Raw genomic sequence first — 22152 nt, 5'->3', positions numbered from 1 at the left:
GCCATGAGCCAGGACAAGACCTTGTGTGGAAGAAGGGCTCCGTGTTCACGGGAAGGACGCTGAGAGGCACCTCGTCAGCACCCACCAGGGACCAACACACCGAGGAAGGCCCCCGGGGAAGCCCCTCAGAGACCCTCCCCCAAATTTTAGTACATTTGCACAATATTAACATATGCACTAAGTTCCCTGGAAATAAGCAGGTACTTCTCAGAAATTAACACGAATATATTTTTAATTGTATAGAAGGACTGTGCCTTTCTCTTTCGGGGTGCACGTTAGGGGGAGCGATCCCCCGTGCACCGGCGCCGCGATAAAGAGAATGCGCCTCTCAGTGCTGCATCGGCGTTAAGAGGTTTGTTCCCGATTTCAGTGACAATGTATCCTTAAACTTGTAAGTGTTAAATAAGAGGTTCACATTTTGGGACATAAGTCTTCTTGTTCCTCTTGTCCAGGGCTTGCTTCAAAAAAACCATGAAGAAATGCAGCAGGATGCAAACGCTATGGCTGACCACCCTTTCAGTTAGCATGAGGTGAGGCCTGAGTACATCTGTGGTGGTGCAATTCCTCCCCCCCAACTCTTTGCTGGGCTGCTTGATGTGATTCCAACCCCTTTCCTGGACACCATACCAACCTAGGGTGGAAAGGACTGCAAATGGCAGTGAAGCAGGGCATTAAGGCACTCCACCAACGTGCCTGGCTCCTGCTCTCCCTGTCGCTTGGGAATGGCTATAAGAGTCCATCACCTCCTGACAGCCTGGTATGCCTATACCTGGGATGTGGTCAAGGGAAAACAATAACAGAATTGCACATCCATCAAGTTCTTGTGTAGCTGGTGAGAGACACCTGCATACTTCATTATTCAAGCTGGACCGGGGTGAAAAGGTTTCGACAAAAATCAATTATCTTGGACCCTGTAAGTAGCAGCCCAAAATGAGACCCTTTGAGGTCTCCTGAACTGCATCAGGACTGTGACCAGCATCTCCCCTGGGCTGGGACACCTCTCAGGCATTAACTCCTCAAGGGACCATCCACTGATAGAGCTGATGGAAGACCAGGGCGAAGTCAACCCTCTTGAGTCTCAATTATCGCCTGTTGAGGAATGCTGATGCATGGTGAGTACTTACTCTAAACACGAGTAGAGGGAAGTTTTAACTTTGAGATAGCTTCTCTTTCACCCCGTCCCTCTCTGCTTACCAATGTGTTTGGGTGCCGTTGTTTTGCCCCACGTTGGGCGCCAGAATAGACTGTGATGGTTTGACTCTGGCTAAATGCCAGGTATCCAGCAAGTCGCTCTATCACTTCCCCCCCCTTCCCTTTGTTTTCTCAACAGGGTAAAGAGGGGAAAGAAGATAAACTAACCCTTGTGGGTGAAACAAAAGCAGTTTTAATATAAGCAAAGCGAAGCAAAAGTCCGCGTGCGGAAGCAAAAGCAAACAGATTCATTCTCTACTTCCCATGAAGAGGCGATGTCGGGCCTTCTCAGGGAGCAGGGCTCCAATACGCGTAGTAGTTGCCTTGGAGGACCAAGGGTGACCCCACCCCCTTCCTCCTTTCTCCCAGCTTTATACTGAGCAGACGTCATATGGTCTGGAATATCTCTTTGGTCGGTTTGGGTCAGCTGTCCTGGCTGTGTCCCCTCCCAAGATCTTGCCCACCCCGTCCCACTGGGGGAAATATCAGAAAGAGCCTTGGTGCTGTGTAAGCACTGCTCAGCAGCAGCCACAACACCAGGGTGCTATCAACACCCTGCCAGCTCCCAGCATAAACCACAGCACCGTGAGGCTGCTATAGGGGAAAACCGATTCCAGTTCAGCCAGACCCAATACAGGTGTACACAGTTATCTTCATGAGTGTGGGTACATAGTTACTGCACTGGATCCAGATACTTTTGCCTGTCTGTGTGTTTGTACACCTTGTGTTTGTGAATGTGCATGTATGTATGCATTGATTTAAGGTACCATATAGTAAGCTAGTGTGAATCTTGTCATCTTCAAATCTGTAGTTAAGTCACTATTTTAATTATAACATATTTTAATGAATTATTTTGTAGATCTTTAAATGGTTTAGTGATTAAGTGCTGGTAGTCATTAATAAATCTTGATTTGTTGCTAAATCATTACCATGTTAATATTTTCATCTGTGACAACCTCATGTGCAGGGTGGTGGGGTGTTCGGACTGCTGGGTGTTTCTCACAGGCATTTGGCTTAGAAACAGGCTTTCTTTTGATGTCTTCTGTTACTATTAAATGTCCATGCTGGTGCTGGGTGCTGTAAGAGCTTCCTACAAACTCTGATATTTTGTCAACTCCGTTGGTTGTAGGCCCAAACTCCCTTGCTTGTTCTGAGTGTGTGGATGTAGTGACACAGGCTGCACTGGAAACACCACAACTTTACCCTTAAATGTGAAAACCAAGTATGAGCTGGAGCAAAGTTAGTAGATACTTGGATCTTTTTCCATCTGACAGTGAGGGTGTCTTTTGTGTTAAGTAAACAACCTGAGAGACTTATTTCTTGGAATAATTCTTGCTTTTAGTGTGAAAATAAGAGCTTATGTCATGAAAAAAAAAAAAAAAAAACCCAAACACAAAACCTCCAGTAGTTTCAACAGTATTACATTTGGGGGAAAAAAGCGCATTTCTAGGCATTTCTTACTGTAGTCTACTGGTAGTTAATTCGCTCACCACGTGTTTCTGAATATTCCTCGTCCACTTTCTGCAGTACTTCTAAAAATAAGTCATCATTAGGTTTCAGGATGCTGAATCAGACATAAATGAGCACATTTCTTAACTTCTCTTACCTGTGTGTTGAAACAAAGAAATTAACTCAGCAGTCAGCATCCAATATAACTGTTAAGCAGATATTCTTTTATTGACAGTGCTGAGGTCACCCTGGGGATTCTCCACCATAAGGCCTCCCAAGAATTAGCAAGGGACATCATTTTATGTACACACGGATCATACATATTAATTAGATTTCCTAGAAAGGGGTCTTATGATAAGGAGTTCCCAGAGTTCATTTGCATAATACGAGCATGCATAGTGAAAATAGGGTGAGGGTCTTTGGTGGTTGGGGGAAGAAGTAAGTAGTCATCTTCACAGTATTCACTAGCTGACCCTCTTTCCAGAGCATGCACTGTGAAGTCAAGTCCAGGTGTCTCTCTCCTAACTCAGCAAAATCAGTTTCCCTATAATAGGGTCTCTGTGTCTCTTTGTTAGAGACCCCCTTATGTCATTCTAGGAGTTGCCCAAGTGTCCACTGAAGGCCTTGAGTCTGCTATCAGTGATTTACGTAGGGAGCCTAATGAGTGTTTCAATCTTACCTAAGCAGACAGAGGGACCTAAGGAAACAGTTGAGAAGTCAGGAGTCCTTGAGAAACAAATGAAGCAAAGCACAAGCAAAGCTTTCATACATCACATCACAGTTTTAGTCTTAATAATTGTTAGAAATTAATTTGTTTGAGCTCTTTCATTCCCTTTCAGTGTCATCAACTTAAGTATGTGATTTTTTGAATTGCTTTATTGGCAATAACAATCTATGTGGATAATCAGTTTTCATAATCAAACCATAAAATGTTATTGATAAAAAGGTAAGTTCTCAAAGTAATTTAGAGGTACGTGTTTATGATCAGTAAATTGATGTATTACTGGCAGAGGAGAAGGATATATCTTAAGGGGAATTGTGAAATACTGAGACATGGAATTAAAGCACAGGAACTTCCGTAACTACTTTAAAAAAAAAAAACAACTCTTTGTAGGTGTTCTTGCCTTCATGCTGGTAAATTGGCATAGAATAAAACTAATACATGTTTTAGCTATTTTTCCATGAGAAGAAGCCATAACTTGCCCTCATCCTTCAATAAGTCACTCTGGAGGCTCGTACAAGAGGGCAGGAATTCAAGCCTATTGCTTTTTTCCCTTCTCCTTTTCACAGATCTCCAGGATGATTTTTGCCAGGTGGGATTTTTTTTCATAGCAAAGGCTGGTGCTGTGTGTCTGTCTGCAGCCCTCCTGAGAGGCTGGGCTGTGCCTCAGCCTGAGAGCATCAGCTGGTTTGAAACAGAGTTGGACACCTCCATGAAGCCCACTTACATGGGTGATTTTGGTTCATTGGTTGAGCATTGCATTCCATGGGTCTCATTTGAACAACTTCAGTTGATCATTCCTGAAAATTCAGGAGACGGAAATTGAAACCCCTTGGTAGCATTCCTGAAAAATCATTTAGTATTGTTCAGCATTCATGCTAAGTGTTTGATTCATATGCCAGATAGGCGTGTGTATTGCATCACCAGAGCCTAAGTACCCTCTTTTATTGGTTCCTTGAAGCCAACCAAGCGTGTGCTGTCTTTGTGTGTGGCTGTGAACACAGAGCTGGGCCAGTCCTGCCTTAAATAGGAATACTTACGGTGTAATACTTCCTTAGCGGTGTCATCTGGGGTGTCAGTTTTGCTTTTTATTTATGTTCCTTTTCTTACCCCTAAGAATACAAAGAAGAAAGGTAATACACTTGCTGATTAATTGGACTCTGAAACTCTGTGTGATAGAAAAATATTTGGTTAATGACCCCATGAGAACAAATTTAAATAAAGATTAGAGGAACTGAAACACGTTTGACTTCCCCAGGAATTTTGTGAGAACATTCTCCATTCTTTTTTTTTTCTTTTTCAGTTGAGAAAGCTTTTTAGACACTTGGAAATGTTTCAGTGAATTTTATGGGTGATAGCAATCCCAGGTGGGAAAACAGGAAAATAAGCATGCTGAGGAGGAGAAAATGGATGATTCTGTCAGAGCCTGACAGTCACATGCAGGGAGACCAGTAGGTTCCTCTTGTGCATTATTTGTCCAAGATACCATATTCACAAAAGCAGAAGTTTTCAGTCTGTGGTGAACATGGAAAGCGGTGCTCTATCAGTTCCCACAATGCTGGAGATCCCTCTGCAACATTTAGTAACACCACACATTTCCAGGACACTTTTTCGTTCATATGGTTCCTCTTCATAATGTCACAACTCAAAAATGCTTTTTAAAATTCATGAAAGTTTGGAGTTATTGTTTTAACTCTGGGGGGATCTTGCATTCAACTACCGCCAAGCTTTGCCCTGTGACCTGTGCAGCACACAGGCAGCTCGTGGATCAGTACACCAGATCTGCAGACAAGTCCTCTGTAGTCATGACAGGAATGTTGCTTTGGGCAAAATGTAAAAGTAGTATTAGAAAACTACTTAAATCCATGATGAATGTGTCTGGTACAGGATAGACGTGTTTTACCCAGTTTAGGAGCTGGGAAAGCACTAGCCATTTGGTAAAAGTTATCCTCAGCCATTATAACAGCACAGCTTCTGAACACAGAGCAGGTTGGTTTGTTATCAATTCCCCACTGACTAGTGACGGTGCCTCTAATCCAAAGGTTGACAGGAGTGGTTTTCATTTGTTTATTTGTTTTTTAATCTTGCTGACAAGAGAGTTTATTTAGGAATAGGTGCTGGAAGTTTTAAAGATGTGTGTTTTTCTGGGGAGATAAAATATGCCAAAATGGTGTAACAAGCTGTATTAACACAAGTGGCTGGAGTTCTGTAATTCTGTACAGTATTAGCAAAAAGGAAAAAAAAAAGTAATGGGCAGACCACAAGTCTGGGACAGCAGAGCCAGTCTTACTCTGTTTCCCTTTTCACCTGTACCTGTCCCGGTGGTGGGTTCCGTTTGAGGATGCCTCTCTGTTCAGAGGACAGCATCTGCCTTCGGGAAGGGCTCTGGGCACCAGCCTGGCAGTGACGGTCGGGTGGTGGGTGTGCTGGGGTAACCCCAGTCCAGCTGGCAGCGTTCAGCTGCTGCAGAGTGCTTGAAGTAAGGGAGGCATCCCTGCTGAGCTGCTCTGGGACAGAAATTCCTTCAAGAGGCACCACCCTGGTACTTTATTGGCTTCTTCGCATCGCACCCTGCCTGGGGCTCAGCTGGAGCTTTGTCCAGCCCACAGTTGTGCCAATGTCTGCTTGAAATTAAGACATGTAGGGGGAAGGCAAGAAAAATCATCTGTGCCACACTGAAGGAAAAGGAGTTCCTTCTGGTCCCTACAAGGTACAGAAAGACGGGGCTGGTATTAAATTTGCCATCCAGGAGCTGCTCATTACAGCATGTATTAGTGTGAATCAGCTGCTTTTTTCGCCCCTAGATGAGCCTTCATGTAATACGAATAAAAATATGTGAGGTTAAGGTTGCTGTTTATCTCAGCTCTACAAATGATCAATCCAGCTATAAAGGTAACAACACATCATGTGCCTGAAAACCATTTCTCTCTGTCCTTTTATTGTGCTATTGCGATCCATGCCAAAAGCAAAGCATGTTTTAACTCATGGAGGTTCGGAGGCTGAGTGTCTTGGCGGTCAAACAGAAATAAGGCAGCGTGTTCTACAGCAGGTAACACGAAAGGACTTGTTTTCCTTTCGCTCTCCGAGCTGTGGGAGCAGGAGTTCAGCTCCCCCTTTCCGGGGGTGCAGTCAGTGCACAGCCCGTGCGAGGGAAGGAGGGGAAGCGAAGGGAAGCGAAGCGGGCGGCCGCGGCGGCTCCCGCCGCACCAGGGACGGAGCCGGCACCGGGAGGAGCCGGCACCGGGAGGCACCAGGAGGCACCGGGACGGGTGCCGGTTCCCGGGCGGCCGCCGAGGCAGCGGGCGCGGGCGGTCGGGCAGCAGGTGAGGGCTGGGAGCTGCCGTTTCGGCAGCGGTGGGTAGGGCCGGGGGTCGCCGCGGGCTGGAGCTCGCCGGGCTCCGGGCTGGGTCGGCGCCAGGTCCCGGACGGCGGCGCGGGGCGGCGGTTGCTGCGCGCACCTGGCCTGGAGGAGACCCCCGAGAGGCGACGGCGCTTCACTAATGCTGATCTAGGGGCAGAACTGTTCGGGCCGGGCTGCGGGTGTGCAGCCAGTCAGGGGTGTACGCGGCGTCTGCTCTCCGAGGGGTAAACGGCCTCCCCGGGCGGTGCCCTGAGCTCGGCGCCGGCCCCGCCGCAGGGCACCTCGCTGCTGTGTCGCCCCGGTGCTCGATAGCAGCTTCTGCTGTCTTCAGCTGGGAGGGTTGGTCCCGGGGGGGGGGGCTAACAGCCACCTAGGGGGTTCAGCCAGTGTGGTGTTGCACCAGCCTTGCCGGCATCACCAGCTTCAGCGTGACATCTCCTTTCGTGTTGGTGTAGGTTGCGTGTTGGAGGCTGCTGACGAGTGAATGGATGTGGCAAAGCATTTTCCGAGTAGCCGGTTGTGAGTTTTGTATGTTAGGACAGGTAATGGGGAGCCAGAAGTACTTTTGTATCAAATAGGTGTGAAAAATCTCAGGTTTAAGTATTCATGTTCTCTGTGGTCAGTCATTCTGTCACTCCCTCAGAACACACAGGCTTACTATGTAGAAACCACTCCATTTTACTTAAGTCTCAGCATTACTGTTTTTTCCTTTATGCCCTAACCTACAAGATTGAAACATTTCTATGCAGAAGATTAAATACACATCTAAAAGCCAAAACTTTACATCCAAGTTTTTATTGTCAAGCTTCTGTTCCTTAGTGATGCTCTGATAATTAAGCAAACCTGCAAGCAGTCCAACACTTCCACTGACTCGGTGTCACTACAGTCTCCTCTGCCAGTCCTGGGACTGACAGTAGCCTGATCCTGCTCCGTGCAGCAAAAGCAGCCAGTTGGTAGCTCTAGAGATGTGTTCAAGGGGTGAGATAATAGTTCAAGTGCAGGTGCCATGTTAGTCCCTGCCCACGAGACACAGCCCTGGCACGGCATATGGACAGCAGCGGGCTGCCTGTGCTAAGCAATGTTGCTGAAATGGCACCTGTTCCGGGCTGACATGTCAGTACTCCACACAAAGCTCTCCTCCCCACCCCGAGTAAGCTTGTCAGGAGGACTTTCATTCTTGCCATGAAAACAGTGAAGCGGTGAGGTGGCATCGTATGGCTATATGACCCGACATAACATGAACTAGCACTCTAGGGCAGGGTCCCCTTTCACCTTTTCTGTGAAAAAGCCTCTAATTGTGACTTGTATAGTCCATAGGTTCTGTATGTTCATTGTATAATAGAATAGAACACTAACATACTAACATCTTACACTGCATTTTAATGTAGCTACATTTTGTCTGGAAAAAAAAAGAATTTGGTTTATGTGAAAATTTTTGTCCAACAAGTTGAAAACTGTATATAAGGATTTTGCAGAGTTAGGAGAAACCTGTGTCAAAACTGGACCTCTTCTGACTGGTTCTCTCCAGCCATTTTCTAACTTCTTAGCTGATTTACTAGAATATTGTGAATAGCTGTTGTTTTCCCTCAGGATCATCTTAAATGCTGCTTGTGCAAATAGTAATGAGATGACAATACCCTAACAGGAAGTTAAGCTAGAAATTACAAACAGAACAATGGCCTTCTTTTAGTTCAACAAGCCTGTTTATTCTCTAAAATGACCGTATGTGTAGTTTTCATAAGCTTTTCCAATTGAATTTGTAACTGATACTGCTCATTAAAGTATAATTTGAAGGTTGCATTAAAATGGATAGGTATCCATTGCCCGTACAGAATAAACAAAGCTTTCTTTTAAGGCAAAACATTAGAACTGTTCTAGTAAACAGTATCTCATGCCTCTAATAGACCTGGTGTGGTAGGCTGCCTTTCCACTGAAAGCAGAAAACTAATTCCAAACAGGTACTCAAAAAGTGCTTCCTTTTTTTTTTTTTGTAACCAGACATTTCCTTCATGTACAAGCAGCCAGTAATGTTGGTTAATCAACAGACTTTAAAAACTTGTTTTTCAAATCAAGATTTAGTCCTGCTGTATGCAAGGAACATATGTCTGCAGTTTGGAAATGTAGTCACAAGACTGACTTGCACTGGTATGAAGTGATTCTTCCCATAGCTTTTTTTTCCCCATAGTAGTCAGACTATGAGCTAGGTAATATCTTTTAAGTGTTAAAGAAATAATGCAGAGTTCTGTTCACAGTTTCTTGTTAATCTTTCCTCTCTCTGCTAGGTATACTGTTCTTACTCTTCAGTTCCCTGTGTCTAATTTTAGTGGTTATATATCCCTGATTGTTCCTCTTTGCCCAGTACTCATAGTTTTCCCAATGGATTAAGTTTGCAACTTGTGATCAGAGTTAAGAAAATAAAAGTAACAAAGCAGCAAACAAAAAAGAGACTTGCTCTCAAAGGGGTTGCTGGGGAAAGGATTAGATAATACAAAATCACTGTGATATGTACTTCAGTCCACAACAATTGCAATTCCTTGGGGGCTTTTGGGTGGAGAAGCAGAGATTTGTGTGGTAGATTAGGGAGAGAATTATGAATTCGCAGAATTAATGAAGTATCTGAATTGTCATCTGCTGCTATTAAGCAAAAACTCTGAAGTGTGTGCCACGTCTTTATGACACTGTACTGAACACTAAAATTTAACTGTATGTTGTAATAATTTTTTTGAATGTTCCAGGAGCATTTTTATAATAAAGATGTCTAAATTTAGGTGAAGAAGTAGAATCCTGCTTGAGACACTGCAAACATGAAGTAGTTGCAGTCCTTCTCCAAATGCCTTATCTAAGTAGCCGCAGGTGATAGAAGGGATTTAACTTGCAAACAAAGTGAACAGGATGAAAATATTGTAGTCTTACTATATGGGGAGGGGGGGAAAGCAAATTACAAGAGGAATGTTAAATGGAAAGGACAAGATAAATAAGTGAGAAGGTGCAAAAAATGGATAAAGAGCAGAGGTCATGACACTGAAGTATCAGGGGGCAATGGGAGCAGCCAGCTGAGGGCAGGTAGGATGTTCCCCGTGTTAGACAGACACTGTTCTGCCCGCTCCTACCAGCCTGCCTGGCTATTCTCTGCACCTCACTCTCACCAAGAGGAGCTGGGGGATCAGGGAGGATGGGATCTGAATTCTGGTAGGTAGCCTTGCACTGTAGGGCTTGGAAGTGCCTGCCTTTGTGAGCTGGAGATCCAGCAAGCTGTTGGGAGAAAGAGCAGCATGTGACTGTAATGGGGATGCTGTCACTCTCCCCTTTCCCTTCCCAGTTTGGTTGTCTGTCCTTTGCCTATGCAGTAGTAACCAGATGAGTCTTTAGTGCTACCACATGTCGCCTTGCACTGGGAAGATCTTTCATAGCAGAGGCACAGTTTACATTGCTGAAGATCCTGGAAGGTCTATAACAAAGTTGACGACTGTTGTAACTGACCCTGCTGACATCAATAAAGCAGAAGGCTGGTAAGAGGTGGCGTTTGTCAGTGCAGACTGGGTACTTTGGCCATATGCATAAAGGTGAGTGACTCTCACTTCCTTGTATGATTCATGGTTGTTCTGTTGCTAATATGTCAATTAAAGATCAGAGTTTCTTGAGTGTAGTGTTTGATTAGTGTCAGTTCACAGGCTCTTTAGATTTTCTGAGAGGCTTTCCTGGTTTCTCTGCAGAAGTGTTGAAACTGTTGGGGTTGAGACAGTGGAAGAATAGTGGTCAGTACTAGAACCTAGTTGCTGATGCAGCACGTAATCTACTTTTAACTCTCGTCTGTGTCTCAAACTCCCTTTTGGCTTCCAGAAATCAATCTGATTTCTTTCAGTATGAAGCTGTGTGTAACATGTTAAACAGGACAGGGTTTTATGAATGAAAATAGCTTTAGGTAACAGTGAAATCCAGTCCAGTTGTACCCTAAAAAACTAGAACATCTTTATGGAAATAGAGCACATTCAACCTTCTGAATCAGTTCTTCCATTAGTTCTATTCCCTTCGTCCAACACTCTTGAGTCAACTATGATGTAGTTCTGGAACTGTTTCCATTCATCTTCAAGATTCATCTGTAAATTTACTTTATGTAATCCTTTTCATTGAAGGATTACAGCAAAAGGACTTGAAGGTCTAAGTGGCTTTCTTGAAACCTTTTATCAGAACAAAGTGCTGTTTTAGCAAGACATTCATGTTTGATTTGTATTCTAGATGAGGATTAGTGTCTATAGCAGAGATTTACCTGTACAGGAACGGATGAAACTAACCTGGAATATGGTCAAGGCTGTTGGTCTGTGATGTGAAAGCAGTTGTATTTCTGGGAAATGATCCAGAAACATGAGCCTGCACTGCTTGGAGTTTCCTGTTCTATATCATTACAGTGTGTGTTGAACGATTTAAGCAGAAAGCACCCCCTCTCCACCTATCCTGTAATTTATTTGCATATCGATGATTGTTAAACCCCCTGGTCTTAAACACTTCTGTTCTCCAGAGGAGGAGTATAAGATTTGTCTAGCTGCTTGCCAAAATCCAAAACGTCACCGAAAATGGACACCACTCTACAAAGGGAAGATTTGTCAAACTCTTCTTTTCTATCTTTCTTTTACAAATGATCTTTCTTCTCCAGCTATTTAATTTTTTCTTTCTGGAAAATAACTTTTTAAAAGGAAAGATAAGTCTACCTGTCATAGCTTTTCCTGGAGCTATGGTTTACTGCATCCCATCATAGGTCAAAAAGAAGAAGGAGATGGTTTAGCGTAAGCATTATCTGCTTCGGGTTCTTTCCAATGAACTAGCACTGGTCAGAAATTTATAAACTGCCAGCCCATCAAACCCCAAACCAAACCTATAATGATGTTTATCTGACTTGGTAAGTAGAGTTTCTCACGATCTTTGGGCTTGGGGTGGAGGAAGTGAGTGGATTGGCGTGCTACCTGTACACCCTTGGCATGCTGTGTGTACACCACTGGCGTGCCATCTGTGCACCCTGAGCATGTATGCTCATATGCAACTCCATCCCACCCCACAGCATTTAGGTACCAGGCACCATAGTAACCTTTGAGTGGCTACAGCCTCAGTCAAGGAACATAGTAGTTATCCATGTTCACATTCTTGGTCACTCCAGATGCCTCAAGGTTTGGGATCTAACCCTCTCAGGTAGCAAGAGGAAAATCTCTATTTTTTTCAGAAACAAAATGCAAAGATTTGAATTTGCCTCATCATACATGGGGACTTTATTTAAAATCCTTAAAACTTTGGGAGTGGAGAAAAAAACAGAGTGGCCTCAGACACTGGATTCAGTGTTAGACTGTAAGTGTCCCTGTGGATTTTCATACAAATCTTGGCATAAAGACTCAAGAATCTTAAGACTCAAAGAAATTAAAATAGATAATGATGAAACCAATAGACAGTCCGGCTTGGGCTTATTGAGTGTCTTAGCAGGCCTTTCTGGATATGCCTAGAGGCCTTTAAAAGGAGTAAGAGAAAGAAGTGATGGATGTATTTGTTATTCAGGCTGAACTGTTCCTTCTGGTTGGTTGCACTTTAGCAAGTTGGTTGATAGAGCTGGTTGATGCTGCCTACCAGCTTGCTTCTGGGTAATGCTGATTCTACACAACCCATACTTTTCCATCAAAATATCCATCCTCTCTACAGTTTCAATGAAGACCAGGCAAGTTGATGAGCTGTTTAGATTAGTGTTCAGGTTTCCAGCTGCTGTGCTAGCAGGCTTTCCGGCTTTCTGGGTGGCTGAGTTGAAGTGAGTTGAGTTCCTGTGAAACCAGTTAAAAAATAGAAAAATATAATTTTGCACACTCTTCAAAGGGATTGTCTGGGAATTTTCTTATGCAGAGAAAGTAATATTTTCCTCTTCAGCTTTTCATTACAGTTTAAAATACTTTCATAGGTAAATGTAGTCTTCCAAGCAGCTCTTTGCAGAAGCCTGTGATTATCTTTTTCAATAATTGTTTCCATGCTTTTTAATAGAGTATAAGGACATAATGTACTAGTTCCCAAAGAGTTTGTATAAAACTTCATATATATTCGAAGTTAGTTCTCAAGAGATCATCAAGAGCTAAGTGGTTCCTGTCAAAGAAAACCCACCTTTCAGGAGATTTAAACTTCCTATGACTTTTACATAAAAGCCTTAGATTCCTGGGGTATTTGTTGGTTTTCTTTGGAGATACGGGGAGGAGGGTCTGCTAATTACTTTTCTGAATACATGAGAATCTCACTCTGTCTCTGTAGGTGTGAAATTGTTGCTTGAAGAAACACAAATTTCGTCTAGGGGAGACTATGTTTATAGTTTCTTGTTGGCAATAATCCACTATTTACAGAAGGGATAGGTGACGCATCACATACTCAAATTCCCTGGTATGCTTTTTTTGCTGAATGTTTGCTGAAGATGCGTGCGTCATAGCATGCTTCATCATGCTAGAATGAAAAGTAGACAATGTTCTGACTAAAAAGTTGGACTTCGAATTCAATCAACCACCCATGTTTATATGCAAATCTCTTTGCAAGATAGTGTACAGAACCTGGGCAACTGTATGTCACACTGCAAGATTTCAGACTGTCTTCCAAGTTCTTCAGGTGTATAAATGACACAATAGTAATCTAAGATCTTCTTTTGGTAAAAAAAGATTTTGACAAGCCTTCAAAAACTAAACAGTGTGCAGTTACCCATTTTGAAGATACTTTTCTTCATGTGGTAGCTCCTTTACTACAGTAGAAATCTCAAATAAAAACCACTGCAGACAGAAAAGTTGGTTGAGACTGTACTGTTAAGAGATTCAGCTCTGCTTCTCTAGGAGTGGAGCTGAGATAAAAGCAGGGTCTCATAGGTTTTGCCGCATGTTCTTTGTTGTTTATTTTTTTTCCTTCTCTGTTGTTGAATAGCTTGCCAGCTGATCAAACTTGGTATGGTGCCTTTAAGAACAAATGCTAAAATTTTCTTCCTTTTTAATTTTGAGTATGATTTTTGGTTAATTGCAAGAACTGCCTGTTTAATTTGGCTTCTGTTTTTCCATTATAAGGTTCCCTTTTCACTGATTTACCTCAACTTCTGTTCGTTAAACTCTGACCAAGTTTAGTTTGCTTAAGACTAAAATGGAGCACTGTGACAAATAAAGCTAAACCCAAACCTATTTACAGGATTGAGACATTAAGTCATTAGAAGAGCTCTCATTAAGAGTGGGTCTCTAAATAATGTCAGCTCTGTAATAGCAGTGGTCCAGTGGGTCCCTTGTTCACAACTAAGGCTTAGAGATGCCACTGCCAGTAAGGAAGTGGGCAGACTTCACCTCCTCTTTGGTTTTGGAAGTGTGGCATTTGGCTTTGCCTGTATGAGGAGGAAAAAGAGAACTTATTTCTTCTTCTTAATGTTTTTGACATGCTTCTAAAACCTGGCTTCATTGTCAGTGCTGGAGAAGCCTTCATGTGGCACTCCAGTTCCTTAGTTTTGTACAGAGCTTACTGTAGAGAAATATTAGTTCCCATTTTACCTGCAACTTCTGGTGGACCCTGATTTCCCAATGGTAAAGAGAACTAAGTTAGAACCATTTCTGACTTACATAATTTCATGTTATTTGTTAGTTGGGTGGCAAAGCCTTCTAGCTAAGATGCTAAAATGAAGTTCCTTTCTTTTAATTTTGTATGTACGTGCATCTGTTTCATAATTAGGTCTGTAATCAGTCTTCCCATGAACATATTAATGAAGCAGTAGAGACAAAAATAAGGAAGATTTCATCCCTCAAACGAAGGATTTGTCATGTCTTATCATTACAATGAAGCCTTTGAAAATCCAGACTACCACTTCTCAGAGACACTGGAAATTGATAGAAGGTGAGTTAATTAATTTTGTTGTTGTGACTGTGCCATAAGAAATTAAATTCTCTATTTATATGCAAGGAAACTTCTTCTCCAGAGTTTTAATGTGTAGAATTCTTTTAATCCCTCCTTCATGCTTGTATTGAGAAACAAATTTTTAAAGCAGTTATCAGGAATGCAGCATTTAAGATAAATGGTGTGTTTGCTTTTTACATGTTAGATGAATTTATAAGTTAAATGTATTTTAGGATTTATGACATAGTGTCATAGATACTTTTTAGTTCCAGTAATTTTCCCAATGCACTGTAACCTTGGATGTTTGCTTTTTCCAAGCAGTTATATCTTTTTAGGTAGAGTCCAAGCTAACTTCAGGTGGAGAAAAGTTTTAGTCTTTCTAATTCAGTTGATGACCAAATCAGAATTATGATGCTGGAGTTCTAAATACAAAATACCTCTCAGTATCAGAGTTTAGTTTTCATAATGTACTCAAATTTGAGGATAATAGGTAACAATTTATTAAGGATATCCATTGAGAGTTCTTGTGGCACTTGGGGTTTTCCTTTTTGTTACTCATCCAGGAGGAGTTCTCAAAAGAATCTGTTCTCTCACCAAACCCCTGATGATTCTTCACTGCATGGTTCCTATGGAGAACACAATGGAAGAGGACAGAATTACTTTCCAGCCATACCAATGGCCTCCATGAGACATGGCTCTGAATACAGAGAAGGTTTACCAAGAGTTAATGTCCTAAGCAGAAGTCCATATGGAAATTCCATGGGTATGTAATTTTTCATATGAACAGCTTACAAAAATGCTGGAACAAATAATGGCTTACTCTGTCCTGAGGGAGTCCTGCAGCTCTGGACAGGTCAACTGTATATATTTGTACATGGTGGCAGTGTTGGGTTTTTTTCTTTTTTCCCAGAAGTCGTTCAGGTGTTATATTAACAGGTCGGTGTACTGTCTGTTGTATTAACAGATTGATAAATACTGACTTACATGGACTGCATAAGCTGTTGAGTACTAGGTCGTACATTTGAGTGAGATAAAAGAATTTTGTTAATGGTATACATTGCTGTGTTTCCAGTCAAGCAGTCTTTGGTCAATAGGGTTGATATTCTCTGTGTGTAAATAATCCACAGCAGTATACAACTTTCTGCATAATTCTGATTCCCTTCTACAGATAATCTTTCCTTTGAGCCTGAGCCAGAACTGGCATACAGCCGCCCTTCTACCTCCCATCTGCTGGATTGCCCCTCTGCCCACAGAATTTCCAGTGTATCAGAAGGTAAGACATAAGGATTGTGGCGCATCAGAATATTGCGTGTCAGTCTTGCCCTCCATAAAATAATAAATATTTATAAGCCTTCTGGTTCAGCTATGAAGATCTTCATGTAATAAAAGGAAATCATAAAACATGAATCCTCTTTTACTATCCTATGTAATTGTAGCTGATTTTTTTCAATATCTTTCTGAAGGTTGTGGTCTTTGTTTCTTGAACAATGACAGATACAATGCCTACCGATTTTAACCCAAACTCTCTATAAGTGGGTCAAAACAAAACAAACCTACACAGTTGTCTGAAGAGACTCGTCATACAAAGAAATAAGGGGAGGATAGGATGCATTTTTGAGACTGTCTTTAGTTAATTTTTCACTATGTTGTCTTCATGCAAATTTCAGACTATAATAGTAATTAGAGATTTATATTAATGAAAAACAGGAGGTCTGGAATAGTATTATCTGGGTTCTGGTTTAGGCTAGCATAGTAATTTATTGTTTATGTTTGGAGTAGGAACTGTTCTTCCCATATCGTGTAATTTTACTGTTACAATCAGTTTGGTTCCCGTCTGCTGCTTCTGGAATGTAATTAAGAGCTGTTCTCCAGAATTGTTACCTAGATGTGCTGAAGGAGCCGTCTCTCTGTGCCCCCAAAGTGAGGGATTTTTTTTTTTTTTTTTTTTTTTTCATCTTTAAGAACATGGTCTTTAAGTTAAGATCTGATTTGGAAAAATGTATTCATATTAAAAAGCAATTATTTTACTGGTACCTGGAAATGTCTCACTCCATGAGTGACCATAGAAATAGGACATTTCCAAATATTAACTATCGTGCACAGCTTTAATACCTGATAGGAAGGAGAGGTGCATTTCTAGTGCAATCAACTAGAGGATAAATGTCTGGGTGCTGAAGGTTCAAGAAGTATCTCCACAAGGAGGCACAGATATTTTTCTTTTTCAGATTCTTTTTAATTGCTACACAGAAAGTTGGCTCAAAGTGGAAATGACACTAAGGTCAGGGAACCATTAGATCTAAATAGTAAATATGGTGAAGGAGCCTGCACCACGTGTGTTAATTAAGAGGCACACCAGGCAGTTGGGGTCTTCTGCCCCAGATGGTTGAGCTCAAAAAGGGGATGTAACATCGCACAGACTGGCCATTAGCTTACTGGGAAGGCAAGGCAAGGCAAGCCGTGGCTAAACTCATCTGCTCCATAGCTGGAAGGCAGATGTATTTAAGGAATGCAGTCACTTGTGTTTGACTAATTGGATGAAAGAATATTGAGAGAACAGTTGCATTTGGGTCCCAGGGAAATAAGAGTCTGGTACATATAACTTACAGAGCATGGTTGAGTGTGATTCTAAAACAGTCCCCCTGAAGTCAGTGGAATGATTTTTGAAGAAAGGACCTGTCTTCTGGGAAGAAAGTCTTGAATAATCAATGTGTACATTTATGAATGGGTTAGATGACACAATTTTCCATGACAGCTGAAGACTGGGCTTAGTACCTCTTTTCCAGCATATATCTGCAAATGTTATATGGTCGTTGGGCATGACCAGGCAAGAAGTGAGTGGGGGAATATCTCTTTGCATGTAGGTAGTGAGATTGAAGGGTATACTTTTAAGTTGTTTCTGTGAAAGTGAAATTTGAATTTCTGAAGTCGGTTTGTCAGCAGTATCTGGGCTTACGAAACAGTGCATGTTATTTAGATAGCTTTATTCAGAGACACAACAGAAGACCACCTGATGAGATCTTTGTGACTTCCTCCAGCCTGTTTGAAACCAATCCAGTGTGCAAAGAAGGTAGTTTAGATAAGTAGTTCAATATTAAATAGCATCCTGCACAAGGATGGTGTATTGATTCTGTTCTTGATTTATCAGATACCAGAATTGCGTGTAGTCTTTCTGTGGTTATGGGAACAATTTGGTTTTGTGTTAACACTAGCCATTCATCTTTTATATTCTACCAGCACACTAAAATCCCATGATAAATGAAGCACAGTGCAGCGTGAATATGTGTTAAATTGTAGAAAGAAAAGCTGAACTCTTTATTAGAATTTATTTGACCAGCTAATGGATTGTTTTCAGCCACTGTGTCTGGAATTAGCATTGAATTCCAGCTATGCAAAACCAGCCTGATTGTCAAGTAATACAGTTCTGTCTATGTCATAGGTAGTGCTGGGTTTGGGCACTAACATCAACTAAAATTATGGAATAAATGAAACAAAAGTTTAGCTTTTAAGTCAACATCTAGCATCATAGAAATGTAACTATTGGTGATCAAACAATAGACTAGAATCTTGGCATTTGTCAGGCTTTTCCTTTCTATTGCAGCTTTTTCTTTTGACATTAAACAACCATCAGACAAGTGATATTTATTTTTTACCATTCAGTATTGTACTACTTACATCTGTATTAGAGTACTGGTGAACCTGAGGATATGCTGGGAAGTATTATTAAGTCTCAGAATTTTCCACACCTTGGTAGCAGTGAAAATGGGGAATGATGTTATCCATTTTAGATTTTGTATAAGAATTACTGTATTATTATCCCAACATTTTGATTTTTCATGGGTTTTATGCAGAGGAAAAGTTAGTTGGAAATCTTGCAAGTATGTCCACCAGGGAAAGGATTAAAGCAATCCAGAAGATGCCAGGAACCATGAAACAAAAGAGAGAGCTCAGGTAAAAATAGAAGTTTATCTGTTTAATTTTACACACACTATACTTTCAACATCTAGCTATCACGTATGGATGTTTGCCATCTGCTCAACTTTGGTCTGTCATTTTGAAAGAGCTGAAAGTACTTTTTAATGCACTTTTACAAAGTTAACATCTTGCAAGGGAAAATAATTTAAAGAAGGTTCATTGTCCTTTCTCTGAATGATAAGAATCTCTCATGGTAATATAAAACAGAATATCAAGGCCTTGAGATTTGATTATGAATGATCACTTGTGATTTCTTTTCAAAAGAAACTTGGATGTTAGCCACTGAAAATGGAGAAGAGACCACATGGTCTCAAACATCCTTTTGTCTCCTCACAAAATATATTTAAATTTTGTTCCCAGAGTGACTTAGTGGAGGGACTAGAACATGCTGTCATAGCATGAACAAGAGCCATGGTATCAGCTAATAGAAAAAGAACCAGCAGAACATCTCTGTTCATGTGGACATGTGTGAAACTGTATTTGCAACAGCTTCTTTGGCTTCTTGTTTTAATTACAACTCATACTATAATGCTTGTCACCCCTTGCCCTGCTTTTCCACAGGAATAAAGTTCTTAAAGAAATAACAGAAGAATCAAGGCGCCACAGTAGTCTATTTTCATGCTGCCCACAGAGTCTGCAGCAAACAGTAGTGGTAAGTGTCAGAAACTTCTGTCAGTCACGACAGAGTAACCCACTTTAGCTGCAATGTTATCACTGTCTCCAGAGGTATCTGGTATCTTGCTTTATGTTACTTACCAAGAAACAATTAATTGCCACATTTGTTCATTAATAATGACTTGCATTATGGTGGTGCTTAGGAATACCAGTTAAGCATCTTACTGTGCATGTAATGGGGGAAATCTGTTCTTATCATCAAAATGGAACTGTAAAAAAATGTGAGGCTTTATTATGTGAATTTGAGTCCTGCTTGCTGAGATTTGTCTTTCTGTCCTCTTTTGCACTTCAGTCATTTCGGCGATTTGGAAATAGCTTGTCAGAATATTTTCACCTATTGCAGTTAAGTCACAAGATACTGAAGATCATTGGTGCTAAGTTTGGAACAAGTGTTCTTTCTTATTTTATTTTCTTGAAGTGGCTGTTAGCTTTCAACATCTTCTCATTCGTCATAAACTTCAGTTTCATCACAGTCCCTCAGTTTGTTGCAGCAGAACCAAATAACCTTTCATTCACGGGTCTGGAGCTGTTCACTGGAGCTGTAAGTATGTAACAAGATATTTGTATTAATACTGCGTGCAACAAATCTACTTTAAAAAGTCACAATAGAGTAGAAAAGTTAGTATTTCTTGTTAAGAGGTGGAGTTAGAATTTGATGTGACTGGAAACAATATTTAGTACATATTTGGAACAGAAGCTGCAACAAGCATTGAGTCAGAGTGAGATGAATGGAACTCATTCTGATGCATATATCTCACTGGAAATGATTGCTGTGTTCAGCAATATTTCAACTTTCATCACTCAGAAAGCAGTGGAAGAGACACAAAGGAAGCCAGGTCTTCCAGAGATAGCTACAATAGTCTTCAGAGGAACATTTTTTCCATACTAATTTTCCTCTGAAAATGCAATGCAGATTTCCATATATGATCCCATGAACTTTGTTTATTTCCAAAGCAAACCATTTTGCTTATTTCCAAGGCACAGAGATCTTTCTGTGGCAACCTGCTGAACATAGTGGGGCCTGGAAACAGGAGGATCTTGTCATTATGTGGAGATCTTTACCTGTAGAGCAAAGTCCCAGACTGTTTTTGAAGGAAGATTTTGCACTGTTTTAACTCTACTAGTATTCATCAACTAAATCATCTGAGTAGATTACTTTTTTTTCCTGTCCTTGCTGTAAAAAATGTGTCCGTTTTATTGTTGTTAAAGGATTTCTCTAGTTAATAAATAAGACTCTGCTCTTACTAATGCTTAGCTGAGAAGAGATCTTTTTAAAGAGGAAAGATATCAGCCTTTTCCTTCTAAAATTGCTTTTAAAGTGCTGTGTTTTGTAGTAATGCTGTTTAGCCTTGCAAAGTACAGTCACCATTGCAGGAGTTCATCTAGTGACTCTAGTGCTGAATGTCATGTGCTTCCTTCCTGGTTCCTTCCTAGTTGATACAATTCATCAGTACAGAACCTTGCTCCTAAGAAAGACACAATTAAGCTTTTCCCTCCTCAAGAATTTTCAGAAAAGACCAAATCCTGCCAAGGTATTGAATGCTCATGACCATCCCACATGAGTCTTAACAAGGATACAAGTAATTTATATATCTCTAGAAGCTCACAAAACTGTGGAAGATTTTATCTGATAGAAGGAAGACAAAGGGCCTGCCTGATATGTAGAAATTTAATCACACCTGTGATTTCACAGTAGGGAATGGGAAAGCTCCCAATTCCTTTAACTGGTCTTCAGGTGATACTTCCCACCATATGCAGGTGATAGCAAACATTCTGAATGATGTCCATATCTTTTCAGGGTTATTTTCAAGAAACAGTACTCTACTATGGCTTTTACAGTAATGCTACAATCGGTAAAACAGAGAATGGTCCATCTTACAATATGCAGCTGGCCTATTTTTTCACCGTTGGAATATATTTTGTCATATGTTTTCTCATCTTGTTGTTCAGGTAAACTAACTTTACATTCTTGTTTCACTTATATTAAGGGAAAAAAAATACACAGAACAAGAACGAAAAAAACCCCACACTGTCAGTGGCTGACAGTAATAATTGCTTGAGTATGTTTCTGTAAGTCCTTATTTCCAGGTGTAGAGTTTAAGTAGAAGTTTCTGCTCCAAAGACAGTCTCCATAAATCAAACCTTTATTAGACAAATTAAGGATAACTGCAAAACAGTAAGGGACATGCAGAGAATCCTGGTTCAAACCAGTGAATATCATAATCCCCTTTTGTAAGCTGTTGCTCCTAATGTATTCTGGTGTCGATATGGCCTTCCAGAGGTAAAGATTGTCAGCAACAACTAGGAAAAGGAAATGCAAGAGTTGTTTCTTACATTAAAGTTTATTTTCCATGTTGTCTTACGTGACATGATCTGACATTGGTCCAGTAGCCTTGGCATGGGATAGAAAAAATGACAAATCTCCTTTCTTGACCTGCTGCGCAAACTTGATGTATTTTCCCGTTACGCATCTCACAAATTTAATTTTCATTGCAGCATGGCAAAATCCTTCTGCAGGAACTTCATTAACCCCCAGATATTCTCTGGAATTGCTAGCAAACTTCTCTGCGTTTGGGACTTTAATATAACTAATGAAAAAGCTGTGAAGCTGAAACAAAAGAATATCATCATGCAAATAAAGGTACAAAACACAGGAGGTACAAAAAAGTAGAAAGGTACAAAACTAGAATACATGAGTCACTCTGCCAGAGTCTTGTATGTGCATACACAAATTTATATGCACAAATAAGTCTCTGGCAGAGTGACTCAAGCATGCTAGTCCTGTTCCTAATAGACTTAAGACTTTATGACTGTTAAGTTTCATTTGAAATCCTGGATTGGCTTAACTACTTGTTTTTTTCTCTTTAAGTTGCATAGATATATTTGTATGCTTCAGTTCTATTGAATGAAGTGACTA

The 22152-nt window shown here is 41.0% G+C and overlaps 1 protein-coding gene across 1 annotated transcript in view; it reads left to right on the top strand.

The window, feature by feature from the left end:
• The first annotated feature begins 6614 nt into the window (after positions 1–6614).
• TMC5 (transmembrane channel like 5) overlaps positions 6615–22152 on the top strand; it is a 27910-nt gene continuing 12372 nt past the window's right edge. The window contains exons 1-10 of the mRNA XM_074919151.1: positions 6615–6684; positions 14427–14588; positions 15152–15351; positions 15757–15861; positions 17563–17655; positions 18437–18536; positions 19122–19212; positions 19528–19776; positions 21034–21185; positions 21732–21876. Coding sequence (XP_074775252.1) covers positions 14515–14588; positions 15152–15351; positions 15757–15861; positions 17563–17655; positions 18437–18536; positions 19122–19212; positions 19528–19776; positions 21034–21185; positions 21732–21876 — 1209 coding nt within the window. The 5' untranslated portion in view covers positions 6615–6684; positions 14427–14514. The remainder of the gene's footprint in view (positions 6685–14426; positions 14589–15151; positions 15352–15756; positions 15862–17562; positions 17656–18436; positions 18537–19121; positions 19213–19527; positions 19777–21033; positions 21186–21731; positions 21877–22152) is intronic.

This window comes from Athene noctua, chromosome 15, assembly GCF_965140245.1.
Source record: "Athene noctua chromosome 15, bAthNoc1.hap1.1, whole genome shotgun sequence".
NCBI lineage: Eukaryota > Metazoa > Chordata > Aves > Strigiformes > Strigidae > Athene > Athene noctua.
The sequence above is the reverse complement of the archived record's forward strand: the minus strand, read 5'-3'. Positions and strand labels throughout refer to the sequence as shown.